The sequence below is a fragment of the Pogona vitticeps genome, chromosome 2, assembly GCF_051106095.1.
Source record: "Pogona vitticeps strain Pit_001003342236 chromosome 2, PviZW2.1, whole genome shotgun sequence".
In the NCBI taxonomy this organism is placed as follows: Eukaryota; Metazoa; Chordata; class Lepidosauria; order Squamata; family Agamidae; genus Pogona; species Pogona vitticeps.
This window is the reverse complement of record NC_135784.1, coordinates 187837574-187859000: the sequence shown is the minus strand read 5'-3', so window position 1 is coordinate 187859000 and position 21427 is coordinate 187837574. Positions and strand designations below refer to the sequence as shown.

General features: G+C 40.9%; 1 protein-coding gene across 23 annotated transcripts in view; it reads right to left on the bottom strand.

Moving 5' to 3' along the window:
* Positions 1–19574, bottom strand: part of POSTN (periostin) — a 46640-nt gene extending 27066 nt beyond the window's left edge. For all 23 annotated transcript variants that reach the window (XM_020813467.3, XM_020813470.3, XM_020813468.3 and 20 more), the window contains exons 1-9: positions 19121–19574; positions 16801–16899; positions 12064–12128; positions 11146–11303; positions 9391–9555; positions 8166–8312; positions 5730–5871; positions 1807–2019; positions 18–152 (exon numbers count right to left, since the gene is read on the bottom strand). In XM_020813467.3, the coding sequence (XP_020669126.3) occupies positions 18–152; positions 1807–2019; positions 5730–5871; positions 8166–8312; positions 9391–9555; positions 11146–11303; positions 12064–12128; positions 16801–16899; positions 19121–19236 (1240 nt within the window). In that variant the 5' untranslated portion in view covers positions 19237–19574. The remainder of the gene's footprint in view (positions 1–17; positions 153–1806; positions 2020–5729; positions 5872–8165; positions 8313–9390; positions 9556–11145; positions 11304–12063; positions 12129–16800; positions 16900–19120) is intronic.
* Positions 19575–21427: the final 1853 nt, after the last annotated feature.

The following is a 21427-nucleotide window of genomic DNA, read 5'->3' as shown; positions in this document are numbered from 1 at the left end:
ATTTTTCGCCTGCTTACCAGAGAAAGCCCCATTTAGTGGAGCTAGCAGGGTGTATTCTTCTTCTGGCTTTAAAGATGCAGCCAGACCAACCTGTGACACCAAGTCTTTGAAGGTGGCTTGTTGTGGACCAGCAAGCTCAATTACTTGTTTTGCTGAAATTGAGAAAGCATCAAGGGAGAGATGTTAGCTTTTGCTCCAAAATGATTTACATTACAGAGGCCAAAATCTTCTTGTTTATTTATTTAACTTACATGCCGCCCACAGTACCCAAAGGTCTCTGGGCAGCTTATAACAATATGAATACAATAAAAAGATAAACACAATTAAACACAATTAAAAATACAATGCTCTAAAAATTGCCATCAGGACCCGCAGTTGATATTATTTCAATTAAAAACCTTCAGGAACAGGAAGGTTTTGACATGGCGCCGAAATGTCATCAACGTTGGTGCCAGATGAATCTCCCTCGGGAAGACATTTCATCGTTTTGGGGCAGCTGCCGAAAAGACCCTTTCTCTACAAGCCATCCCTCTTACCTCCTTGAGGGAGAGTAAATCCCTTAGTGTAGTCCCATTGAATCAGTGAGGATTTGGTGTGCATTGAATTATCAGTCAGTCAAATGTTCTACTCCTAGGCAAGGTATTAGAGCATGTGGTGGCTTCTCAGAACCAAGGGTTTCTGGCTGAGGCAGATTATCAAGATCCATTCAGTCTGGTTTAAAGGCTGCTTATGGGACAGAGACTGCTTTGGTTGCCTTGGTGGATAACCTACGTTGTGAAATGGATAGAGGTTTGCATCCCTATTTGTTCTACTGGACCTCTCAGTGGTTTTTGATACCACTGACCATATCTCAAGGCAGCAAAGTCCTACTGTCTAGGATGGAACCTGGAGGCACTGTTTTGCGGTGGCTTCAGTTCTTCCTGGAGGGAAGAGCTCAAAAGGTGATTCTGAGGGACTCCTTTTTGATGCCTTGGGCACTGACCTGTGGCTTCACTTAGGGTCTGTTTGTTCACTAATATATGACTATCTACAAAAGCAAAAAAATAAAATAAAGATTAGGGGCCTCCCCTGCTGAAGTCCTCTGTCAAACCCATTTGTTCTCCCTGTTTCCAGGCTCTGTTTGCTCATTCCTAGAGGTCTGATTCAGTTTTTTTTCCTCTACTGTGCTTTGTTAGGAATAATCAGACAGAACGTTCCTGCTGACACTCCCAAGTGATACTTCTTACTCTCAGACACATCGTCTCAATCTAAATACACGATACGTGAGCAGGCTCAAAATGCCACAGCTGGAGCTGGTTAGAAGGAACACATAACTTTTTTATTACAACAGCTCTGATGGCTGTCTGTCCGTTTCCAGGCACAATTCAAAGTGCTGGTTTTGATTCAAGAAGCCCCTCATAACAATTGGCCAAAGCTATCTGAAAGACATTTCCCTTCCTGGCCTGACTGGATTTTTAAATCACCAAGGCCTTTCTCTCAGTCCCACCACCCTCACAGGTCTGTTTGATGAGGACATGAGAAGGAGGCCTTCTCTATCAGTGGTCCCAAGCTGTGGAACATTTCCCATGGCCGGCCAGCCTGGCCCCTTCTTTGCTGTCTTTCCATAAGCAGGTGAAGACCTTTCTCTCCAGACAGGCTTTTTCTCAGTTGCTTAAGAGAATGGCTGCTGTTTTGTTTTGGTCTTTCCCCTCTTCCAGTTTTTATATTGTTTGTTTTAGTATTGTTAGCTGTCTTGCGTGCTCTTGAGGAGAAAAGGATAATATAAATATTTTAAATAAATGCATGATTATAACTGAAGTAACTCACCAGAGTCAGGAATAAGCACTTCGTCTATGAGATGAATTACACCATTGCTTGTAACAATGTCTTTTCGGTTCACCATTTTGATTCCATTGATTGTCAAGCTTTCGCCATCACAGCCAATTTCAACAGTATTGCCTTCCAAGGTCTCAAAGGCAGCCCCACCTGTGATAGCTTCAGAGCACTGAAGAGTATTCAGAATGTGGAATTTCATCAGAGCTGAAGATAGACGAGAACAAGAATATGCATTGAGTTCTAAACAAATTTAATATTACACAACAAACATTCAGTCTAATACCGAACGAACATTTGCTGCCTGTGACCAAAACTTTTGCCCTGCTCATGGCAGCAGCCCTGTGAAAAAGTGACTACATTTCTATTTTTGCTTTCTGACCCTTCTTCAAATAATATAAAAACTTATGATCAGCCAGCCAGTCAGTAACTGTGAAATCAATTTTGTCCTCAGTTGCCTTCCTCCTCTGAATGTGAAATTCCTTCCCTGTTTAAAATATCCCTGTATTGGTAGGGTGACAAATTGAAAAAGAAAGCTTCCCTCTTTATGTTGCATTTATCTGGTGCCAAGTGGAGTAACTGATCTAGCAGGGCACTGGGATTTCCCTTCCTGGAAGGCTCTTCTCAGCTGGCATGCTGCAAAGCAGGTATCTCAAGAGGAATGACATGGCTGAAGGCGTCCAAAGTTTCTTCCTGCCAATCTTCAGCTGGCACATGATCCTGCTGAGACTGGAATGAATTATAACGACAACTCCACAAAATCTAGTAAGGTTCTTAGGGAAACCACTCTGGCCCTTCTCTATTTTCCATCCATCCATCCATCCATCCATCCATCCATCCATCCATCCATCCATCCAGACCGACCGACCGACCGACCGACCGACCGACCGACCGACCTACCTACCTACCTACCTACCTACCTACCTACCTACCTACCTAACTAACTAACTAACTAACTAACTAACTAACTAACTAACTAACTAACTAACTAACTAACTAACTAACTAACTAACTAACTAACTAACTACCACCTTTCCCCAAACAGGTGACCCAAGATGGCTCACAACAGATTTAAAAACTATACAAAACTATATTAAAATACTGTACAATCAAACACTGAACAGATTAAAACCAGGATTAAAAACAATTTAATTTAAAAAAAACAACAACTATTTTGTCTCTTACTTTGAGATATATTATTATTCCTACTCTACCAAAGAAGGAAACATGGTTGATTTGGGCTAGACTGAGCTCACTTATGGCAGATTCTGAATTTTTCTTCATGGTATGTTGCAAATCCAGCATGTTATACCTGTAGTTCTCACCCTTTCATAGCTCACCAGAGACTCCACCGAAGAACCTGGGTTCCACTATGATAAGCGCAAAAGCCTACTTTTCCAAGAAGAAGAATTGCAGGCTTCTAGGCATTCTGTTATTATACTGATCTTCTCTAACTGTGTCTAATTACAGCATTTGCACAGAACTTCCAGGCATCTGGGAGGGAGGATTTTCTTACTAATACAGATAAGAGGGCTCTCTGTCAGTGGCACTGGACAGAGAGTGAAACTTCTATATATGCTGTGCTAGCAAATTCTCAGCATCTAGCTAAAGAAGACTGGGGGAATCTATGCATAGCTATTTATTCGCTAGGCACTGGTGGAAGCCACTGCAAGTAAGAAATGAGTATGTATCTCCACAAAGTCTATCTGCTTATCCTTCTTCAGCCATCCAGCCTCAACAGCTGTTTATTTACAGTTGCTGAGTAGCCTAATAAAGCAGCAGAATCCAGATATACTGTACTTTGAAAAACTAGTGGGCCAGAGGAGTAGAGGAATTAAAGAACGGCCTTCAAATTTTGCTTTGACGTTGAGTAAAAAAATTAACATAATTGGCACACATTTTAGAGGACTGTGAATCTGGACTACAGTGTTGACCAAAAAGGGCAGAGGGCTTAATTTGAGAAACAGAAGCAATGAGATGGGGGTGGGGGTGGGGAGAATCATTATTTATTATACCAAAGGCACAGAATTTGAGAAATAAATCCTTATTTTGTTCTCACAAGTGAGAATGAAAAATTTAAAATGAGACAATTACAAGAGCTTTTATGCATTTTTTGTGTGTGTTACAGGACTGTTTACTGGAAAATTTGCTCAGATTTTTTTTACATAAAATATGCAACACTCACCCTCCCTTTGCAGCTAATTTTTTTAAAAAATCATTCCATTCTCATGCAGGAGCTACAAACGCCTCAGCAGACAACAATTTCTTGAATGAATATCTTAAAAAGTCGGGAATTCTTTTTATTGTCAAGAATAAGAACGTTTGTAATTGTTACCTTCTTACACAAAACTGTGCAAGGTTTCAGTACATTCAGATCCCTTCCTCATATACACTGGGAAGAATCCTCTTAGCAATTGTGGAGTGGAACCGCCTGGTGGACAGATTCAATGGCTCTAGTGATTTCTGGCTTGCAGCTATGCGAGCTGACAACCGCCTCATTAAAAAAAACAAGATTTTGGCCAGTGCTAGAAAATCAGGCAGAGGAAAGGAGGCAAAGACTTGGCATTTAAATCATGTCTCCATATTGTTGCTTTGGGGAAGAATATCAGTTGGACAATAAAATTAAAAGAAGAAATAAAGAGGACAACAAGGTTGTAGCACCTTAAAGACTAACTGCTATATTTTAACGTGACAAGTCCACTTCCTCGGGTTTACAGTGGGGAAGAAGTATCTGCAAGCCCACACGTGGCTCATCGTGTAACCTGTCTGTATTAGGTTTCACCTACAGCCATCTCTGGGTTTCATCAGTTGGGCAACTGTCTGCATCAACCCCGGCTGCTGCACTGGCACCTCACTGGATAGAGATCCTGCTTTGATCCAATCCTGTCTCTAGCCTCAACATCCTCTGTTGACCCTATTCCTTCTTCATTTTAGTAAAGCTGGTGCAGGAGACCTTCTGCTTATGTAGAGAAAGGAGAGGAGGATCCTAACAGGACCAAACATGCCATTAAACATTTTGGTGTTCTGTCTATCAGGGCCCTTATTTTGAATTGAGCATTTTAAAGCTGTCATGTTGTATGCGTGAGCGCGCCAAGTTAGGACTAGATTATGTCAAGCCCAGGCAGAGAAAGATAATCCTTGGAAGACTTTGATGTTTCTTTCTAGTGATGACTTCCAGACATCCTGTTGCTAAAGCTTAACATGATTCCCTTGACACTCTTTCTTTCTCTTTCCCTTGTAATATGAAGCCAGGGAAGCTCACACTCCTTCACCCTTTATCAGCTGCCCTTTCTTAATAAGAAAGACAGATGTTTGTTGCAACTCATGGATTCTGAAGGGAGTTTCCTTTTATTTTATAGAAAGAAAGTGTTTATATTGCACAAATGTTTGCTACTTGAGCAACACTTAAATACATACTTAAAAGCAAACAAGTTTCATTTACTAGACCTTAGTTCTTGCTCTTATCCTCTGGAGTCATATTACTTACGCTGAGATGTGGTTTAACTGTTTTATCTGTTCAAGGCATTAAAGAGAACACAAGGTACTTCCAAATTATCGGAATGAATAATTTCCCATTTCCAAAAAGAAAACGTTTGTCCTTCCCAGTCAACTGGATTTAATTTTTAACCAAGCACAAGGCTCTCCCTCTGTGGGACAAATATGGGGCCAGAATCCAATAAGGCAGTGGTCCTCAACCTTGGGCCTCCAGATGTTCTTGGACCACAGCTCCCAGAAGCCTTCACCACCACCCCTGCTGGCCAGGATTTCTGGGAGTTGAAGTGCAAGAACATCTGGAGGCCCAAGGTTGGAGACCACTGCAATAAGGGATGTTGGGTTAAAGAGGTAAGAGAAAACCCTAGCCGTGAAATGTATTTTAAAAATCCTTCTAAGAGGCTCCATAAAGTTTCCTGAAGTACCTTCAGAAGCCACCTTGTCACCCATGATCCTTTCTAAGACGCCACGTGGAAGTTTCTCAAAGGCTTCATTGGTCGGAGCAAAGAGGGTGTAATGGCCGGGCTTCCCAAGAGTATCCATCACGCCTGACGCAAAGGCAGCTGCCTGGAAAAGAAACAGGGGTCCTTACTAAGACCATTGCAAGTTTAAAAAAGAGCATTGTTGGTTTTAGAAAAAAAAGAATCTATTTCTTCGTATTAGGAACTAAATATAGAAATATCAGCCCCAAGACCAACTCAGTTCCCATGGTATTCTGTTTTGACTGCTCTTTAAGGAACTGAAAGTACTGAACTGTCTACCAAATAAATTCTGAGTATTTGGGGGGGGGGATAAAGACAACTGTACTGTAAATATTCACCTATAGGAAATATATATACAGTATATATATACTGTATTAAGGAAGCTTCCCTCAATATGATTTGAATAGGAGGCTACTCAACTTTCAGCTGGCAGCCACATATGTGTGTTATGGGGTGCTTGCACTGTTGTAGAAGACACCAATTGAAGTGGCCATCCTTCCCCCATCAGTAAGTACTATAAGAATCTAAAAGTAAGGATAGGTCCCGGTGATGCCACAGAAATGGGCAGGCAATAGTTGAGAGTAGAATTCCCCCTGCCCGCAAGGCTTCATATTGCTGTTGCCTACGCTTAGGCAACAACAAGCTTTGTGAGTTGTAATGCTGATCCTTCATTCCCTGCCTTGCTCCAGATGGATTCGTGGCAAGCCAAAATGCCCAGAGCAAAGGAAGGGGAGATGAAAGAAGGCTAGTGAGTGTAATTTTAAAATAGATATTGCCTTAAACAATATCTATTTGTTTGAAACAATTTTTCCATATGTCTGAATAAGTGGACAGCTCACATTAAAATATAATAGTCTTTAAGGCACCACATGTTTTTGTTTTGTTCTGTTTCTTTGGATTTTGCCTGATAGGAAACAAAATAGTTTGAGATTTTCAGCAAGTATTGTTGGAAGGAAAGAAATACAAAGATCTATTCCTTGAAGAAAACTATTAAGTTAGATCCCTGTCAAGCTTTCAGATGCTAATGAATTAGTTAACACAAATGAACGTGTCAGAAAGCAATTATTTCCCATAATAGTTAGAATTCCTTAAAAGCAAACTCTTTCCCCATTATTCAAAAGTAACTAAAATAACTGTATATTTGTCAAAAAATGTACAAGTCATTGTCTGGTGATACTAACACACCTGACTAGTGAGACTATGCACATCTTGTAATTTTAAAAATAACTTTAAATTCCATTACAGGTAAACAGCAAAGGAAGGAAGATTATTGCTTGTGATACTACAGTTGTAACATATGTAATATAGTCAGGCCTAACCTGTTACATAAAGCAGTTAATTACTAGTAATTCATTATTTACCATGAGTTTTTTGAGCTTTGCCCTTGCTTTGTAGGCTGATTCCCTAGCAGCAGATAGTTTCCCAACTCTAATACCAAATCTGACAACTTTATAATCAATACTAGACACAAGAAATGGGTCCACGTGACATCTTAGTCCACAAGACGTGGACTAAGGAAACCTATACTGAGACGTTTCAATGCCCATTTTCATCATGCTTAAGAAGTTGACGACATGGGTGTTTAGCCCACTGTTTGGCCCACTCTGCAGAGATGGACTATTTCACTCTTAAAGATGGTGATCAGATGATGTCTTTGGTGGAGTGAACAGGCTCAGCCTCCAGAGTGGTCTTATCTGCACCTTTCTGAGCCCTTGCCAGAGGCTTCTACTTGTTTTTGGAGCAGGTAGGATCACTCTGTTTCAACCCATTTCCAGCGTGCGTGACAGCTGAAAACTAATGAAAAGACAGCCGTCTGGCCTTCAAGGACATGTAGCGTTATCAAGATTCTTTTTCTGTAGTATCATACCAATATCTACAAATGCGTTTGCACACAAGGAATACGACACACAAAAAGACTCAGGATGAATAGTACAACTTTCTAAAGCAGTGCTTTTCCAATATGCAGATGAACATTGTTTAATATATACTAGGGGAGGAAAGATTACCTGAAAGTAAGGACAAGCTATACATGCTCTGATTGCACAACTCGTTTTAGACATTTTTCTAGTTAAACTGGACAATCATGCACATTGAACCCATGGAATATTAAAGGAACAGAACAGGGAAATCTACACAGCCCTAGTTCACACTAAACTGGTGTTGAAACAAATAGCTGAGACATCAGCCAAAAATGTTGCATCTCTGAAGGAGCTGTGGGGAACATCGTTTAGCCTGCTGTATGCACTGTCTTCCCACATCACATCAGTTCATTCTGATTTTACCAGGATGCTGTTCCATTCAGACCTATCCTTTCATCTCAGGATACAACTACATCTACGTCCAGGACATTTCCAGTTTTGATGTAAGTGGAAAACTTACTCTCAGAGAAGAGAGGTCATCTTCTGCTTCAATGAAGTCCTCAATGGTATTTCCAACCGGGGTCAGCACACGGTCAATGACATGAACGACACCATTTGTAGCAATCTGGTTGCCATGAATAACTCTGGCACAGTTAACAGTGACGACCTGTTATTTTAACAATGATGCGGGAGAGAGTGTTAAGCACGCTGCTTGCTATATATTTGGCTCCCTAGCTTTTTGTTATGACAACCAGAAGACCGCTCAGGAAGCTTTAAATATTTCTCCATTGGGTTCTTCTTATAACTTGTTTATGAGACATGCACCGACTGTTTTTAAATGTTCTGGGAAGAATCCAGCTAGTACATATTTTGCAATAGGTCTTGTGCTGGCCCCACTTTTCAGTTGCATTTCATCTCATTTTACTGAAAAGCTGATCACAATCATGATTTTTTTTTAAGAGTTGCTTGGTTTGACAGATAGACCTATGGATGGGAATCATGGCCGAAGTGGATATTTGGACCTGGAATAATTTAGCTGGAATCCAGTGGGGCATTTTAACAGCATCAACCATTCCAACGAGTCTTACCTCTGCCAGACCTGTTACAACAAAGGGGAGATCATTTTCAATGCCTAATCTACCTATGCAGAACCATTCCGAATGTCTTTTAGTCACCAGAAAAATCCTTCTTTATTCAGCTAGGCATTCTAAAACAGTTTTTCTTAATATCTTACATATATTAAACTTATTGGCCGAGATTTTGTGTTACCAACCGAGAAACTGTGGCATAAAAAGACAAACCCCCAAACCTGGTATGGAAGGTTTCTGAACCCTCCAGAGCAGAGTTTTGGGGCATGTGAAGGGGCTGGAAGATATATTTTTTAATGGAAAGCAACTGGATTCAATAGAACCCTGGGATCTGGTCTCCTTCTTGTAAGTCAAATTTACCTTCCAGTTGTTTTGAATATACTTACTGCTATTTTGCTGTTTATTAATTTTGTAAATCATCTTTAAATAATTGACAATAGATGGCATTATTATCAGTTATAAATAAATAATGATCTGCAACTTTTTGATGCCGATTTTGATGAAATCTTTGACTGCTATCTGGATCCAACTCGGTGTTTCTAAAAATGAAAGCATGTTTGCAGATCTTTCTAGACACATTTGTGATACAAATCTGAGGTTTAACATACAGAATACCAGATAAGGAAGGGAAAAAAAAACATTTTTGACCACACTTACTCCATTGGGATAATGATTTATATGAAGGTTTTGGTTGTTGTACATAGACACCAGGGTCATGCCATTCCTCAGGTCCTTTGTGAGCATGCGCTTATTGACCATGTGGTTACGAAGCGCATTGTACAGTTCAATGTTCACATTCTCAATCAGGCCACTGTGGATTTCCTGGAGGGAAAGGATTTATTTAGTTCACTCCCCATACACATTATTCCAGTCAATAAAATATCCAACAGATCTCTCTTCTGCAAGTGAAACAATCTCTTCCAAGTTTCTTGACAGCTAATATTCTGTTGGAAAAGTTACTGTGCTTATTTGGCTATCCAGCAAATTCTGTTCTTTAGTCTTTCTTCATTAAAATCCCATATTAAATTGATATTTTATTCTCGTTGCTCAGTTTCTTGGACATTTAGCTTTCTTTCATGATTATTTTGCTTTTAATTCTTTTTTTTCTGCTCTAGGAAAATTTTTCTCTGTATCTAGCCAATCAGCTAATTCTTCTTCTCAAATTCAGATCCAGGAAAGTCATTTTTAAGCATTTGATATTCAATTACAAAGCGTGCCCAACCAGAAAATTATTCCCACTACAGTTTTTCTTTAAGTGACTCACTCTGTTACTTTTACATTGGTTAGTGCTTCTTCATTATTTTTTAGTTCCTTTTCTTTAAAAAAAATCTAAAAAAGTAAGAAGAGACCTAACTTTTCAAGGCAGAAAATGCTTTGAAAATCCATAAGCAAGCATTTGTAGTCCAGAAAAGTAACAAAAACATAACCAGAACTTTTCATTACACGGGGAAAGTAACAATGTCACCAGTTGTTATAAAATTAATATTACCATTCACTCTTTTTATGATCAAAACAAGTAATGTATTACAGGTAATGTCATTACCAATTATTTTCATGCTCTAATTCTTATGCAAAGTCTTTGTACAATGAAAATTCCGTCACATCTACAACTTTGGGTTCCACGTCCCTGCTACTGAATCATGCTGAAAAGGGTCACTATGCTGGGTGTGATCTTTACTGTGGACTTTTAAAGTGACCCTTTCCCCCAAATGTGACCTAGTCCTGATTGCTTCAAACCCCCTAAATAAAATAAAATAAGTGAGCAGCCCTACTGGAAACCAAAAAAAAGTCTGGACTGGGTATAGAGCAAGGTCAGGTTATTTCATCTACTCACTAGCAAATAGAGCAAACCAGACCATGCTGTAGATGCTCAAAAGAATGAGTTGAGTAGACAATTGGATGGCACCCTCCCTTAACTTAGGTGGGCCAGGCTCATCATTGATAGGAGACCAACCGTTTTCTAACGTTACTTGTGTTACAAAATGTACAGCCCATTATTCCTGTACATTTATATTTATATTCTTATTCAAGATGCTACATATATATTTATAAACTTGCTCATATCTTCTTTCCCTTAAGCTTGGAGTAGGAGTCCCTGTTGCGAGCTGTCTTTCTTCAGCTATAATATGTAGGGGACCAGCAGCGGCTGAGTCCAGAATCAAATGTAGGTGTATACCAGTGACCTGGAATCTGGCCACACGGTTGCCTCACTCTGCATGCAGTGTTAGCTCCTCCCTGCTTGACCTATTGGCCACCCTTGAAGTGGAGCCACTCCCTCAGCTTCTTTCTCCTTCATTCACCCTCCCACCCACCCTCTCTCTATGTGTGTTTCCCCATTTCCCCCCTCCTCTCTTCCTTCCTGTCATCCTTCTCTCTCTCTCTCTTTGTCATAACAGTTTACTTTATACTTACACGATCCAAAAGATCCCAGGCTTCATTGCTTGGTGCAAAGAACGTATAAGAGCCAGGTCCTTCAATCTCTTCCCTCAGTTTTGACATGTCGGAATATCGTTGAGTGGAAGTAGCTCCCACAATGCCCAAAGTACCATAGACATGATCTATGGGAGCAACTGGAAGACAGAAGACACAGTCTGTCCGTTCATCTGATTTTTTTTCTTAAACAACACTAACTCCCTTATTGACACATAATTTTGCAGCACTTATTTATGGACTTTGATGAACTGAGTACTCATTGTCTTAGTTTCCAGAGATACTTTCCAATAAACGTTACATGGATGTCTAAACCAATGAATTAAAATGATGCCCAAAGGGAAGGAAGACTTTACTTTAGTTAGGAGGCTATGCCTTTTTTTCTATAAAAGCTATAGAAACTGAAATGTGCTATTTAATTGGTGTATGAATTTCTCCACTCAGGAGCACTGAAAAAAGTTAGTCCATGCCAATTTACATATTATCCTATTCACATGAATGAATCAAACCTATGATGTAAAAAAAAGTGACTACTTCTAACATGTGAATCTTTCTTAAAGGAATGTTACATAACAGCATTAAGCAACAATAATCCAGCTTTCTATTTCTTCTCCACTTTGGAACAAAAGGAGAGAACAAATTAATGTGAACCTCGTGGTGCAGTGGTTAAACTGCTGTACTGCAGCCAAAACTGTGCTCATGACCTAGGGTTCAATCCCAGGTAGCCGGCTCAAGGTTGACTCAGCCTTCTATCCTTCCGAGGTCGGTAAAATGAGTATCCAGCTCTGGCACGGGGGGGCAATGTGTAGCCTGCATCATTAACTTATAAACGGCCCGAGAGTGCTTGAAGCACTATGGGGGATATATAAGCAGCACACTTTGTTTTGCTTTTTCTTGTACCTGCAGGACATCCTCGCATGCCTTCCATCTTCATGTAGCCAGGACAGCATTCATATAAGACAGTTCTAAAGGGTATATCAGCACAAGAAGGTTATATTTTCCCAAATCTTATCATTATAATCTGATACTGTTAATATCCACTTATTAAAAATCCAAATATACATAAAATGGCTGGCAGCTATTTTAAATCTACAATAAAATAAGGAAATAAACACATAGCACATCATAAAACATCAGTGAAAGCAGTTATTTTCCAGTTTAACTAAATATGTGGCTACACTGGCAATTTGATTTGCAGCCTGTATTAAGGTTGAATCCACAGTCAGTGATCATACAGGAGCTGCGGATTGATTCAGGAGTTCAGTGTTCACACTCAGTGTAATATGATTCACATTTCAGCACACAGTCTTCTTTCTTTCCTCTGGTCCCTCCTCTGCCAATCCTTTTATGGTTTGTTCTCAAACCGCTTAGTTTTGAAAGAATTCTACAGTGTTCCAGCAAAGGTGGCAGTGTTCTGAAGTTCTTAATATAGAAATACCACATGCTACAGGAACATCTTTTGTCCCATTTGGGTTGTTTCTGTTTTGTTTGCAATTTTAAAAAAAATTGTCTGGAGGTGATCTAGCGCTAAACTAAAATATAAATGCTAGTGACAAGGCAATAAAGTGATCTAGTGCTAATCTCATATATGTAAAAAAATAATAATAATGGAGGAGAATCAGGGGAAAAGAATATAGAGGCAGTTATCTCTGTGGTCCTGAACATCATGCCCCAACTGCTTAGATTACTGAAATACCAACCCCAGCTTTACAAGAACAAATCAACTGAACACATGGGAAAAGGTCCGTTCAAATCAATCTAGACTGAAAAAACTGGAAGCGGCCAGTAGCAGCAGAGGAAAAAAAAAGCGGGGTTGGGCAAAAAAGTGTTGAACTGTTTCGAATTCACAATAGGATTGTGTGATCAGGAGAAGGAAAAAAAAACATTTTGGAATCAGCCATACTATAATTGCAGCAAATCTCTCTGTATTTGATTGTGTAGTCACAGCCCAAAAGTCAAAAGAGATGATACTGTAAATATGTTGCTGGAAGCAGAGCTTGCTAAAACGCTGAAGGCCATGTGTTTGCCATAGTATGTGCTCACCTCTGTACTCTGCATAATGTCAGCTCTGTTTTTTGAATGGTAGGTAAACAAGGGCTTAATTTGCAAGTCTAGTTGCCCAGTAGACATGTGCATTCATTTTTGTTTGGAGTCTAAATTCCAGAAGTATATATTCCAGGAGAGCCACCTGCCAGATGGACACCTAAATTGTGCTGACCTGGAAGAGGGCTGGGGTCATAGCCTAGGATTGGCTAAGCTCAGACTTAATTTGCTGCAGCAAAAGGAAGTTGCTGTGGGGCAACGAGGTCCAAGCTTGGACTGTCCTGGACCATGAACCCTTCTAACCCGGCCTTCCTCCAGCTCAGCATAATTTAGGTTTATTTCTGGCAGGTGAAACTCCCAGAATTCCTGAACGTTGTCTTAGCTTTAACTGCTAATTCTTGGCTGAATTTATATTCCAACAGAGACATGCAAACCTGGAATCAATTGCAAATTGCATAACATAGGTAAAAGCAATATGAAGAGGAATAGGCACTCATGCTGAGGAGGGAGAAACGATCGTGATTTTTAGAACTTTCGGAACTTTGCAAGATGTGACATAAAAACAACAGCTTTATAATCCACTATGGTGCTCTTCAGAATCAGCAGTGTGGAGAAATGGCCAGGAGGAACAAAACTACAGCCATCTAGTCCACCTAAAAGGGAGGCCACTTGTGATCTGCGTCTTTCCAAAGGGCAAATGGATTCACTTGGGGTTTAGATACTATATTCAACAGCTATACAGTATTATGGCTTTTCTGATCAATGGCAGTCTTCGTGGCAGACCAAAGAAAGTAGTATGCACTTCCCAGCTCTAACATTTGGGACTAAAAGCAGACTGGCCAAGCTCGACAGTGGCTGCTGACTTACGGGAAAAGAAGTGAAAGGCAGAACTGTCAGCAGCGCTGCCTCCCCACCTCCACCCCCCCGTGCTTCATACTACCCAGGAGAAAAAGCAAGAGCAGTTAAAAGGGGAAAAAAAATTACTACAGAAAAGCCGTAATATTTGCCAGAGAGAAACAGCTACAGCTACAATGTTCTTTAAGGATATTTTAGATCATCGTATTCCTTTAAACACACACCACATTTCCTCTGGCAGACACAAGGGATTCATGTCTAGTCAGCAGTTGGCTTCGCTTTTGCCGAGCCATATGTTCCGTCATGGTTCAGTGCAATCAGAACACCAATACGTCACATATACGTGAAGGGCGGGGGATGGTTGAGGAAAGGGAAGGGCTGTTTCCAAGCGGTGGTGGGAATGTGCAATCCATTTGCCCTTTACAAAGATCTCTGGCAAACTACTTGAGGTCCTCGATGGCTGTCTCTTTGAGCCACAGCAGTGCCTGGCTCAATGTCCGCCCTGCACATTCCAACCTTCTTCAACACTAGAGGACACTGAAGCAAAGCACCCCTTCTTGGTGACCCTCTTTGAAAGGAAACAAGCGTTCTAAAAGAGTTAGGGTTCAATCCTGCTGGATCCTTAGGAGGATGAGCGCTCACTTCAGGCTCAGCCTTTTCCCCTAACGAAAGGAGGCAGGAACTGAAGAATAGACAGGAGAACCCTGCACTCATGCTCATCATTCACTCCCAAATCTCACAGTGTATGGGAGCGGGCTCAGATTATTTGACAGGGTGGAAGCCACGCTTTTCACTCACGTCATCACTTCAAACATTCTGTCACTGAAACTCTTGTGGTTTCCGTGGTTGTTGTTGTTGTTTTTTAATTGTTGTTTCCTGGGTGACAAATTTGGCAATTCCATAAGACTTCTATCTATGTAACACACTTCTTCAAGGGGAAAAAAATGATCCTCTACTTTGAGAAGAGTTGTGCTTCGATTGGGCAAAGAGAGAGCATATTTTCCCCTGTGATGTGAAGCCTAATTTAACAGATGAAGGAAAACAGATGGGGAACCTCTTAAGGTGGTGGTGAGCTCTCCAACATGGAAGGCACTCAAGAGAAAGTTAGATAGCCATCTGTCGGATATACTTTGATTTAGATTCCTGCATTGAGAACTAGGTTCAGTTTGATGGCCTTATACGCCCCTTCCAACTCCATTATAAGTCTATGGTTCTAATTACACCAATGAAATATATTTGCATATTTCACTTTTGCTAGGCCTTGAGCTACACAGAGTACTCAAGTAATGAAAATGATACTCAGCCAGCTGTCCAGCATTTCCTACCCACTTTCAGTGGGGTTTTTTTGCAATCATGCGGGTTAGAATCTTGCGTTGTGTGATACTGTATTTTTTTTTTAAATGAAACTGTGGGTGGTTGTGGAACAAAGGAAGGCTAATTGCCTTAGAGAAAGAACAAAGGAGTCGACAGCGGATGTCTGAGCCAGCGGAGCCTACAGGCAACGCCCTGAGAACTCTTTTATGTTGTGAGAGAGATAGATAGGATACTAGTTATCTAATCGTAACCAGGATTGGCTGAAACAACCCTTTGATCTTATGCACTACCTCTAAGCAAAAGGGCAGAATAAGAGGTTACCCTCACCTGCTGGCAGCTGCCGCTTCCTTCCAGGAGTGTATGCACATCATTGAAACAGAATGCATCTACAACCTTTCAGCAGAAGTTTCCCGCGTGAAACAACTGTTAAAATACTTTGTGATGATGGTGTTCTGCTTCAATAGTTTTGGAATGTAGGGCTCATATAGGGCTTGTCTATCTAGATGGACATTATTTCCAGTTCAAACAAAGGCTCCTGTACCTGTTGTCTTTTTCTCCAATGCCACCATCTACCAAAATTCAATCCATAATAGCAGCCCTCTCTAAAGATACATCTTTATTCCTCTATACCAGCACAGAAATCTGGAGCCTAGCAAACCACAGTTGCCTGTGGATCCAGACACCTGGGAGTTGAGGACATACAACCTCTATGACAGATGCTATCCTGTTCTTGGTTAGAATATTTTCTAAACTGTCTTAGAAAGCCTATTCTGTGTTGTGATGTGGGGATTGTTACCCCTGCACTAAAGAGCATATTCTGGGTTATCTAGCTTAAAACAAATTCCTGAGTTACACTTTAAATGTACTAAAATCCATCAGCACATTCCTGAGGTGTAAATACACAAGAGCCAGTGTGGTAAAATGGATAGACTGACAGAGAGGGACTCAGAAGAACAGGGTTCAAATCCCAGGCAACTCACTTGGGGGGGGGAATGGTACTGGTGAAGCCACTCCTTGAGCACTTCACATATCTTGAAAAACCTATTAGGGTTGCCATAAGTCAGAAGCAACTTGACAGCCCATAAAAATGTAATACAAGCACTAATATACAGAGCAGCAAAGAAAAGAGGTACATGAGAGCAGCAGGAAAGCTACATTTATACCCTTTTTGCCAGAGCATGAAAAAAATCAAAGATTGGGATAAGGCTAGTCTCACATATGCAGCCTGTCCATGCTTTGTTATAATTTCCCCTCTAATTTAGTAATCCTAGAATCAGGCAACACATCAGTTCTAAATCTGTGCTGCTCTGGCACACAAGATTTCTATTCTGCCATAGACTTTTGCTGCCTGTGCGCTGCCATTTGAGCACTGCACGACGCAAGGTGGTCATCTGTGCCAGATGTGATGAAAACCAGAGGACTTACGCTTTCTTTCCACAGATCGCTCCTTGGTACCAGTTTCTGCAAGTGCTGAAGTATTTCTTATTGGTCCCCATAACTTGCTGGAGAGCACAGACATTCGGGCTGGAGTGGGGAGAAAAGGGTCAGTGTCTCTTGAGTTAAAATCAGAATCTGCATTTTGCTTGAGACTTATTTTACTGTTCAACTGGTTCCCACAACGAACCCCCCTCCAGATACTAAGTCACATCTGAATAAATAGCCAATTTCTTTTTCCAAATGTAAGTCTGGTAAGACAGAGATTTTATGATGCGGGAACCTCGAGTCTAGGTGATATTGTGCCACCTATAAGATGATGGGTTCAAACAGTCATCTTCAAGTTTGCTAATATTAGCAGTTTGCTAATATTTCAACTGTCATGGCTCCATCCTACAGATCCCTGGGATTTTGTAGTTGAGAATCCTGTGCTAGTGAGTTCTCGAGCACTCCCCAAATTACAGCATTTTGTAGTTTTCTTATCTGTGCTCTCAAACTACCTGTGTCAGGTAGATGTCCTCTTATGTATCCACTCATGTCATGGAAAAAGCTTGCAAGTGGCTAGATCACAGTGCCTCCCCTGTCAGATCATATGAGCCAATACTGCCTCCAGGAGGCAAGCCAGATCTTCACATTCTCTTCTCTTCACAGGTTTGTGCAGGTTTTTGTAGTGTTTCAAACACCTGCAAAACTTATTTGGCCAAGCACAGCAGTGGGATGAAAGAAACCAGTATATGTCTCTATGACAACACCTTCTACAGTCTCAGAAACTATTTTTCCTTCAACCAAAATGTCAGTTGCCTCCAGCAATTCTGCTCTGAGACAGTTCCTGGCATCCTTCTGCTGTCTTGGCATTTTGACATCATTCTCCTGAACATTGTGGGAAAGGAAGGGACTCCTGAGATCCCGCCTTGCCTTCATGCCAGACAGATAAAAAACAAGCAAGCAAGCTAACAAACAAACAAACAAAACCAACAGAGTAACCTTTTGTCTTTAAGTGGACAATGGCTCAAAACATATACCTCTACACAATATAATCTACAGACTGCCTTATTAGAATTGGCAACAGCTTGGAAAGAGGCACAAATAATGCCCTCTTGATCTTGTCGAGTGTCATCTTGCTGTCAGCAAGAGGTACACATTTTGTTTCCTTAGCTTCTCCATGGAAGTTGTAACTCAAGAGGTTGCTTTGATTGCCACTGTTTGCAATGCCATAAGTGCCCCCAAGGAAATAATCCCTTGTAACTGAGGGAAAAAAGGGGATAGAAATGACACAATCTTGTGCAGAAGAACTTCCACTGCCTTGTCGTGCTTCATGTTGTCCTGTTGTTGTACTTTCACACAATAGTGTCATGGGATAATAGAATGGCACTTCAAATTAGGTTTTTTTAAAGCATGAAGTACTCTTTGTTGTTGTTGTTGTTGTTGTTGTTGTTACTACATTTTCTTATATATAGTCAAATTTGTTTACACAGATGTATCATCTTTACCTGGGCAGAATATCTCATGAGCCTTTGAAATGGTGAACTGTTAACCATTTTTATTTCTGCTGCATGGCTACATCTCAATTAAAGTTCCTAACTGAGCGTTCAGAGTTAAGAAGTTAATCAAGGGGCTTCTCACATGGAGAGAGAGAGAGAAAAAAGGAAAAGAAACAAATATTCTATGTCACAGTTTCCTTGGATGTACAACTTATTCCGGGGGGGAAGGGGGCTTAACAAACTGTTTCATACTCATGCTGTTCTAGATCAAAGGAATAACTGATGATAAATCTGAAATGTTCCACCCCCCAAAAGGAACACAAAGAAAACAGGGTTTTGGGACACTGCCCTCTAATTGTCTTCCTTCGAAACTGCCTTCTTCGTTCCAAACTCTGGGGCAAATGAACTCTTTCTTACTCCATGGTGACAAAAGGGTACTCTGGCGCTGCCTAAGAGTCCTTGCATCTCTTCAGACTTCATATGGTCCAGGGCTGAGCCTTGACATCAAAACCAGTTGTTAAGCTGAGCTCTGATGAGCCCTGGCAAATCTTAAACTCTCAAGTGTGGAAAGACAAGTTTTAAACTTTACATGTACAGAAACATAAATGAGCACTCAAGCTATTTTATCCAATGTATCAGCCTTATTCTCCCCCCCCCCTTAAAAGTTTGTTTCAGGAATATAGCAAATATGTTTGAAAGAAGGGCACATTAAAAAAGCATTTATCATGGGAACATTCCATTTCACCCTAAAAAATAGCTTTCACTATAGAAGAATATGTAATTTTAAAACACCAGTTGTTGATACGGAGGAGGTATTAATTCAGACTTACCCTTGATCACGGCCCCTGATCCGACTGTGGCTCAAAATCTTGTCATAAGAAGATTCGCCTAGATGCAAAACTGACAAAAAACAAATGGAGATTGTGGCAACCCAAAGGAGCTCCATCCCTTTGTCTCTCTCTCTCTCTCTCTTTCTCTCTCTTTCTCACTGTGTCGCTCTCCTGACTATTCTGAGAACCGGCAAAGGGCTCGGGAAGGCTCAAAGTTTATATACATGCTCCAGCACAGGGGGAGGGGAAATGCATCAACCTGAGACTTGGAACCACCCTCCCAAGCAACAGGAACATCAGGCTGTTCTAATCAATCCTGCCCGAGTGTGGGATGCAAAGTCCAGTCAATGTGGGAGCTTTTTCCATTTCTCTATGAATCCGTGCGTCTGCAGTATCATGTTTCTAGGGGGCTTCTAACCAGCCCCCCTTACATGACTATTTCAGCAGTCTGCCCACAAGAACCTGGAAGATGATGATTTATCATCAAAAGCTCACTATTTCTTTTATTGTTATTATTATTAATGGTCGATTAAAGGTCTCACCTACTCCTGCATTTGTTTGTATTGTTTCCACAACCATGCAGCCTCATCCTGATTTTTTCCTCAGTAGTCTGCAAAATTGTATTTTGTTAACTATCGCAAGACCTTCTTTATGGTGAAAAAAAATAAAGAGAGAGGACAGACTATATTTCTTGAAGACTTAATTATAATTCTCGTTTCCCACCTGGAAGACCATGTGACCTAATTTTCATAAACAGTAAAGAAGGAAGTAAACCTGTTTCTGGACTCTCTTTGAAGGCCTCATAAACGAACACTCTTCCATTTACGCAAATCTCCTACACAAAGAAAACTAGATGCCAGCATTCTGCTTTTATAGGCTGGTTTTATATGAACAGAAATAATTTTGAATATTTCATCCGCAAGATCTCAAGGGACAACTGTGACAAACCCAGACCTACTGGGATATGTCACACAGTTACACTAAGCTGCCACCAACCATTCCCTATAAGAAGTCACACAGACCAGGGATGGATTTTTAAACAATAAAAGAATAAGGTTTATTTAAATACACACAGGGAAAAATAAACAATCAGGTGAATAACATAAAGTAACGTGGCTTAGTTTCACTCATACAAGCATACAGTTTGGTTCACCCAGAACCCTTAACTTGAAGCACAGACCCTGAACCTATCAGTTCTGGCTAACCAACAGACACCTGAACCTATCAGGTTGGTACTCTGACACACAGTAGTACCCTGTCTGACACACAGACTCCCACAACAGCTTCTTCTTCCCAGCTGCTGCTTCGTCACAACCCAGTGTCTCTCAGCATCTCCCTTTCACCACACAGGCATCACATATTTATACAGTACAGCCCCTCCTCCTGATGTCCCGCCTTCCACTCCCCATAGGATGGAACTTTCCCTCCAAACCCATGACAGACAGGTAACATCAGTGCTGTTATGTAACACCTCCCCTCTTTATAAGTTGTTTTGTAGGGGGAAAGCTAAGGTGCTTTTCACCAAAAAACAACCTTGATAAAACACACAACAACAGTTATACATACCATATTATACTTACTCATACTTACATTCTAAGTTAAACATTTCAATTAGGCATTTAAACATTTACCATATACATTACATCAATTTACCTTTATTCATACAAACCAAATTCAAAAACAGGTACATTTTACCTTTTGTCATCATTATATACATAGTCCATGTTTCTTTCGCCGTCTTCATTCTTCAGGTCTTCTTGACAAGGCGTCAGCAACACAGTTCACTGACCCTCTGACCACCTTCACTTCAAAGTCATAGTCCTGTAGGTTTAAAGCCCACCTCATAAGTTTGCTATTGTGGGTTTTCATTGTCTTTAACCATTGCAATGGTGAATGGTCAGTGCACAGAATAAAATGTCTTCCCCAGATGTAAGGCTTGGCCTTCTGGATCGCGTAGACTATGGCCAAACACTCCTTCTCCACGGTTGCCAAATGTCTCTCACCTTTTTGAAGTTTCCTACTCAGGTAGGACACTGGATGCTGGTCACCATTCTCATCCTCCTGGCACAGAACTGCTCCTACCCCGCTGTTAGACGCATCGGTGTAGATGATGAACTCCCGGTCGAAGTCTGGAGCACGCAGGACAGGATAGTTGATTAACGCCTCCTTCAACCTCTGGAACGCCGCCTCACAGTCGCTGGTCCACGGGATGCGGTCATCAGCCTTCTTCCTCGTCAGATCGGTCAGCGGAGCCGCAATCTCGCTAAACCTCGGGATGAACTTTCTGTAGTAGCCCACCAACCCAAG